Below are 6,738 nucleotides of genomic sequence, written 5' to 3' on the forward strand. Positions count from 1 at the left end.
GCCGCGGGCGCGCCGCCGGCGCCAGCGCCGCCGCCGGTGGATGCCGCGAGCAGCGGCGCGAGCGCGTCTGCGAGCGGCGGCGGCGGCGGCGGCGGGGCTGCTGCGGGCGCCGCAGGCGCGGTGGGTGGCGCGGCCGAGCTGGGGGCGCTCGGCTGCGAGCCGGCAGCGGGTGTACTGACGAGCGTCGTGCGCACAGAGAGGCGCGACGGCGGGAGGCCGACATGGGCCATCTGCATGATATTGCCGATGCTCGCGATATGATTCATGCCCTCTGGCTCCTCGAGCAGCTTCGCGTCAGCTTTGGCTTTAGGCGTGCCCTCCGCTGCAGGCGTCGCAGGCGCCTCCGCTGGCCGCGGGCTCGTCGGGGAGTCCTCGGCCGCCGCTGGCGCGGGCTGCTCCCCATCAGCGATCTGTTGCTGCTGCTGCTGCTGCTGCTGCTGGGCTGGCGGCTGCCAGTTGCCCAAACTGGTCCGCCGCGACGCCTCCTCCGGAGGGGGCGGACGGTACACCCCCAAACCGTGCTTTTTTCCGTCCTGCCAAAAGCCGTCGTACATGGAGCCGTCCTCGTAGGTTTTGATCCCAATGCCGTCCCGGCGGCCGTCCTGCGGTGCGTGCGCACAAAAGGTGAGACCCTGGCGAGTGACCCGTGGGAGCTAGCGCAAGCCAGCGCAGCCGCGCGCATGCTAGCACGCCAGGCCCTGGCCTCAGGCCCGCCCCCCCTGGCGCCCACCTTCCATTCGCCGTCGTATCGCTGGCCCGTCGGCCACACGTACGTGCCGAAGCCGTGCATCACGCCGTTGCGCCACTCCCCATCGTATTGGCTGCCGTTCTGCCAGACGCAAGTGCCGAGGCCGTTGGGCAGGCCGCCCTTGAGCGTGCCCGTGTAGCGCGACCCATCGGGCGCGCGATAGTTGTCCACCACATGGTCCATGTCCGCGCCGCCCGCGGCCGGGACGCCCCGATCCGGCGGGTCAAGGCAGCGGCGCGCCGCGCAGTGCTGTGCGTGCGCTGCGTGCGCTACCGCTTGCCGATGGGCCGTCCGGCGCGCTTGACCGCTTGCGCGCGTACTGCCGCTGGAATTAGTGCAAACGACGCCGTGTCGGATGCAAACGACCGCTCCTAAGGGCCCCTCGGGACCATCCCCGCGCTGCGTCTCGATCGCTGATGCGTGGCAGGACTGCAGTGATGAGCTACAGTGATTGACGGCCACGAAAAATTCTGACTATGCAAACGATTCAAAAACCTTCTGCTCTCCGTCAGAGCACACAAACGCAGTACAAAGCGCGGGCAGCCCCAGCAAGTGATGATATGATATGGTGATGCCCGATATAAGAAAACACGGCAACAATATCCGCGGGCTTATAAGGTGAGGGCACAGCTCAATCCCATGGTCTACTTCGGGCAGTCACAGATGGCGCAGTGTACAGTACCGGTAGGGTCCTTGCACACATGAAGCACTGGTGCAGCAGTGCATCCTGCGCAGAGGCAAGAGGTGCAGCGAGGCACACATGCAACAGTACATTTCTGAAGCACGAAAATCACATCGCACGAGGGGTTTCATGGCACCAATTACACAGCAGCGCGGCACGCACGTCTCTCGGACTCTCCTTATCCCACGTTTGACCCACGCACAACTGTCAGAGGTCAACGTTGCTGCCGCGGCGATAGTCTGCAGGCCGGCGATACTGAACGCCATTGATGTTTATTGCATGATGTTGTGTGACTTTATGTCGCACCGCACGCGTCCGGGCACAGCACGGACGAGTGATTCATTCGAGCTGGCAACGCAGGTGCGCTGCTGCAGCAATCCATGTGCCCATGGATGTCAGCGTCGGAAGGACGTGCGGCAGTTGCAGAAGCCAACCAACTTGAATGCAGGGATATGCCAACAATCGTTTCTGATGGATGCGTGCTGTGTGGGAGCTGTGCAGATATTGTGATGCATCAGGCACAGCAGTTACACCTGGGTGCGGTGACAGTGTGTTCTGCTGCAGTGTTGCAAGGTCGAGCACTACACTGGCAAGTGCCTTCATCGTGTGCTATCAGCCGTTGATTTGGTGGTCCAGACCGCGGCGACCGCGGCAGGACTGCGGCACTCTGCCAAACGGCATGGCCGCGACCTCGCCTCTAGGCGGCTATCCCCCAACAAGCGGCCAACGGCCGTGGCGCCGCGTGCCACATATGCCGCACCCTTGCCAATATTGGCTGCAGCACGGCCAACATCAGCGGCAGCACGTCTGGCTGCGGCAGCACGTCGTGCCATTGCGGGACTTCCAACTGCAGCCGCGGCACCGCCAATGGTTGTGGCGGCCCTCTTCACCACAGCCGCGCCCCGCACAACGGCAGCAGCTGCGCGGGCGGTGTCACCAGCGAGGTGGGCGACCACGGCAGCGATGTGCGTGGCCGCACCCAGTCGCTTTGCTGGAGCCCCAACGGCCCGGGTGTTCCGGGGCGCAGCGACTGTTTGGGCGCCTCCCCTGTAGCTGCGCGTCACTGCAGCCTCCGTCTGCACCTGCCGTCGTCCCTGCCGGTCCCCCGATGCGGCTGCGGCTGCGGCAGCTGCTGCAGCGCACTGCTTCGCAGCACGATCGACGTGTGCAGCCGCGGCGAGACCGATTGCAACATGAAAGGTGACGGCTGCGGCGGTTCGGAAGTCAGCTGCGGCGTATGCTGTATTGATGACAGTAGGAAGGGCGGTGCGGGAGACGCACAAGCAGGGCGGCAGGACCCATCGCCCCTGCAGCTGCAGGCAGCCTCCTGCGTGAATCTCGTCATTGTGAACGGGGCCTGGGGCCTTGCCGTGCAACGAACACCTGGATGGGGCCGCGTATGGTTAGTGCAAGTGGGACAGCGCAGTCGGTCGTGTTGTCAGAGAGTGCCCGGCAAGGCCACGCCGTGCAAGCTTCGTTCGTTGGTGGCGGCGGCGACGAAAGCAAGGGCAACACGGTGCTTGCCTCTGGCTGTGGTTTGGAAATTTGTGAATTTGAAACAGAAACGTGAAGTGGACCGCGTGGCTTTCTTATCCTTTGCAGATCCGGCAGCTCCCGACTCAGCTGCCACGCAACTCCCCGATCCCGTAACAGAAAAACTGCGGTCGTTCCAAGCACTCCGCTTGATTAAATCAAAGAATAATTGCAGGGTGAAACCATGCTGCGGGGCGTAAGGCAGGCCCCACAGGTATGAAGGTGGTGCAGCTGACCTGAATCAAGGTTTGATGTGCGGCCTGGTACGGTAGTGGCTGGGCCGGTGCAATCCCAAGGAGAGCGCTATAGATTGACCACAGGGTAAGGTGCATGCAGGCAATCACCCTGGCGTGGACGTGCATTGAAAAGTGTCCGTGGACTGGATGTGATCACCTGTGGACTGCAGGGTACAAGCCGGGCTGGCAACCAAAAGCAACAGCCGCTGCGCACAGCCACACGGCAAGAGCACCCTCATGTGCCAGCCAATGTATGCGCTGCAGTAATGTGATGATAACGAGGGGCGCAGCCACGATGGTGCACACCACTCTGTGCCGGAGGCTGAAGGGAGCAGGGGTGCAGGCGGCAATCTTTCTTGCAAGGCGATGGAGCACGATACGTTCCACATCCCGTCAACGCTGCGACGCACTGGTGCACGAGGAGCCCGAAGCTGTGCCGGAGGGCACTGCAAGGAACGCTGACGAGCGGGGGTGTGTGCTTGTCCAGGTGGACTGCTTACAGAACATTAAGATGCTGCTCGGATGCCCACACTGATACGGATGAGCCTTTCACACGCAGGCAGGCATTGGGACCACCAGTGCAAACCCTGCGGCGCCGCGGTCGCAGCTGTACTCATCTGTAGAGCCGTGGAAGCGCGCTCGAGTGTTGTTGATGCAGAACTCAGGTCATGTGCACGCACAGCCCAGCCAAGCCTGCGGGAACAGTCTAGTCAACGGCATGTGCACACCCGCAATTGCACTCTACCCACGCCACCCATGCCTGCGGGGCGCCAGCCGCTACGATGCAGTGTGTTGACTTGTGAGGATTGTAAGGAGATTGATACACTTGAGCTACCGGAAGCATTGAGTGGGACACAAGCATTCGCAAGGGTCCAACCTCTCACCCGCGTGCTGTAGACCAGGCCGCCGGCGGGGTCGACGGGGGCGCAACGAAGAGGTTCAACAGCGTTAACAGGCGTCACCACGGCTTTGAAAACATCAATTTTTAATCTTCGAGCACGCGAATGGGTCCAGGGGCACAACAACGAGGTACTCAAACGCCCTGGTGACGGCGCCCACGACCACAATTCTTTCCTTGCCCTTCTAAACGGGTGCTGCGGTGTCCTCTACACTTTCATTCAACTCAAGGGGCAATATACAACCCCAAACGCTCGTCGATCGCCCACCTACACGACACAAATGGCTCTCTCGGCCCGCCTGGGCGGCCTGCAGCTCGCAGGCTGCGGGGCGCGCACGCATGTCCCTCAATCCGTGCGAGCGCAACTCGTTGTTGCCAGGCGCAGCCTCCCCGCTCAGCGCATGTCCAGGCGCGACCAGTTCCTGCTCCGGACCGCGCTGGTGAGTGAGGCCACATATGCATAATATTCATGCACATTTATAGGGTAGCACATTGCTGCTCTGACGCGGCTCCAATGGACCACCACACCTGGTGGTGGTCGATGCTCCTCGGCGGCCGGCTATTCTCGACCTGGCTCGCACGTCACACGCCCATTCGCGCCTTGCGCAATGCCTACGGGCCGTGGGGCCCGCCATGCGCATTGGCCGCAAGCGACCCCGTCCGCCGCCTGCGCTCGCCGTTGCGCCGCGCACCACCACACCATCCCGCCGCGCCCCCCTCCCCACCCTCCCAGGCCGAGGAGCGCAGCACGTCGGACATGTCGGCGACCTTCAGCTCCATGCTGGATGAGGAGGACGAGTTTGGGGAGGGGGACGAGTGGGAGGAGGATGGCGTTGAGTCTGACGTGGACGAGACGCTCTTGGTGCGCAGCGCCGCTGCCGCGAAGTGCCCACGCGCCTCGAGCGCCCTCGCGCCCACGGCGTCGCGCCGACTTGTCATAAGACTTATCCTGCGCTCCGCCGCGCCGAGCGTGCACCACCCTGGCCCCAATCTGGCAAGCGTTCCGAGCGCCCCACTCGCTGCGCTGCGCCGAGCAGCGCCGCTCGCCACAAGGCCCCGCTCCTCGCGCCGGCCACTGCCCTCACGCCCTGCCCCCCTCCTCCGACCCCAGGTCTCCAACCTCGGGCTCTCCGACGAGACCGTGCGCGCGCTGCAGGCCCGCGGCATCACCGCGCTGTTCCCCATCCAGAGGCTCGTCCTCCAGCCGGCCATGGAGGGCCGGGACCTGATTGGCCGCGCCAAGACCGGCTCCGGCAAGACCCTCGCGTTTGCGCTGCCCGTCATAGAGGGCATCCTTGCCGAAGACAGGGAGGCTGCGGGCGGCGTGCCCCTCGACGGCCGGCGGCGGCGCGGGGTGCCGGGGCGGGCGCCGAGGTGCATCGTGCTGGCGCCCACGAGGGAGCTGGCTAATCAGGTGCGGCGCGGCGCATGCGGCCGGCTTGCCTGCAAGCATTTGATCCTTATGCGCGCGCCTGCGGCGGCCCGCGGGGAGGTGTTTCCTGGGGTGGCGCGTGCAGGGGGCGGGAGGCGCTCGGGCGGCATGCTCGAGGCGTGTCCGAGAGCTGCGGGGACGCGAGGGGAGGGGCGCCGGAGGGTGCAGGCCAGGAGAGGGCGTGGAGCAGTTAGCACTGCAAGCCGGTCGACGCTTTACTAACCCTTTGACCTTGGCCGCGCGCCCGGCACCTCGGCCTCACAATCGGTCAGCGCCGCGCCCGCGGCCGCCCCATCGACCGCCCCGGCGCCCTGTCAGCCCCCCCCCCCTCGTTCTGGTGCCGCACCAACCTCATTGCCCCCTTGTGCACTAACCCTCATGCTTGTTCACCCCTTACTCGCCCCTGCCAGGTCGCCAAGGAGTTTGAGTCGGCCTGCCCGAACCTGGTCGTCCGCTCCTTCTATGGTGGCGTCCCGATCGGCGCCCAGATCCGCGATCTGGCGGGCGGCGTGGACGTGGTGGTGGGGACGCCGGGGCGCGTGATGGACCTCATTGATAGGCGCTCCCTGAAGCTGGATAAGGTGCGCGTGCGCGCGCGCGCGTGTGTGTACGTGTGTGCGCGCGCATGTGCGCGAGTCTGCTTGCGTGTGTCGTGTGGGTGTCAGGGTTTGGGGTGGAGGGCATATGGGGTGCGTGCTGCCGATGTACTGGGGCTCCGTCCCCGCCCGAGTCCCTGCTGCGCTTGCGCCCGCCCGCGGCCCCGCGCCCGCGCGGCGCGCACATGCCCAAAGGGGCGACACACCAGGACCCTGCCACGCAGCGTGCCCGTCGACCCACCCCCTCGCATGCCCACTTTGGTATCGTGTTCAACCGCCGCCCCCAGATCCGCTACGCCGTGTTGGACGAGGCGGACCAGATGCTCGACATGGGTTTCCAGGAGGACATGGAGAACATCCTGGGGCAGGTGGGACGCCGCGGGACGCGGGCAGCTGCGCCAGGCAGCTGCCGCAGAGCCGGGCGGCGCGGCCGGCAGCTGTCGACGGATGCCCGGCGACGGCTGCTGGGGCCGCTCGCCTGCATGCAATCTGTACAGCAGGCTTTCTTGGGGTCGCTCTGGAAGGAGAGGAGTAAGGATGGCGCGCCGCGCGCAGGCTGCGGGTACCTAATTCTTAGGCATGGCTGACTGCCCCAAGCCGCCGACCCCCGCCC

General features: G+C 65.2%; 2 protein-coding genes across 2 annotated transcripts; one reads left to right on the forward strand and one right to left on the reverse strand.

Moving 5' to 3' along the window:
* Positions 1–730: 730 nt before the first annotated feature.
* On the reverse strand, positions 731–931 carry MNEG_12535 (hypothetical protein; the record flags this gene model as incomplete). The annotated part of the gene is made up of 1 exon (XM_014038992.1): positions 731–931. A coding segment is annotated over one exon (201 nt), but the record flags the coding sequence as incomplete, so codon positions are not given.
* A 3,567-nt stretch (positions 932–4,498) lies between these two features.
* On the forward strand, positions 4,499–6,695 carry MNEG_12536 (DEAD-box ATP-dependent RNA helicase 7; the record flags this gene model as incomplete). Its single annotated transcript, XM_014038993.1, has 6 exons — positions 4,499–4,537; positions 4,831–4,959; positions 5,209–5,511; positions 5,940–6,110; positions 6,413–6,493; positions 6,681–6,695. 6 exons carry the CDS (start codon positions 4,499–4,501, stop codon positions 6,693–6,695), a joined length of 738 nt encoding a protein of 245 aa, XP_013894447.1.
* Between the last annotated feature and the right edge of the window lie 43 nt (positions 6,696–6,738).

Source organism: Monoraphidium neglectum, assembly GCF_000611645.1.
Source record: "Monoraphidium neglectum strain SAG 48.87 unplaced genomic scaffold scaffold03293, whole genome shotgun sequence".
Lineage (NCBI taxonomy): Eukaryota > Viridiplantae > Chlorophyta > Chlorophyceae > Sphaeropleales > Selenastraceae > Monoraphidium > Monoraphidium neglectum.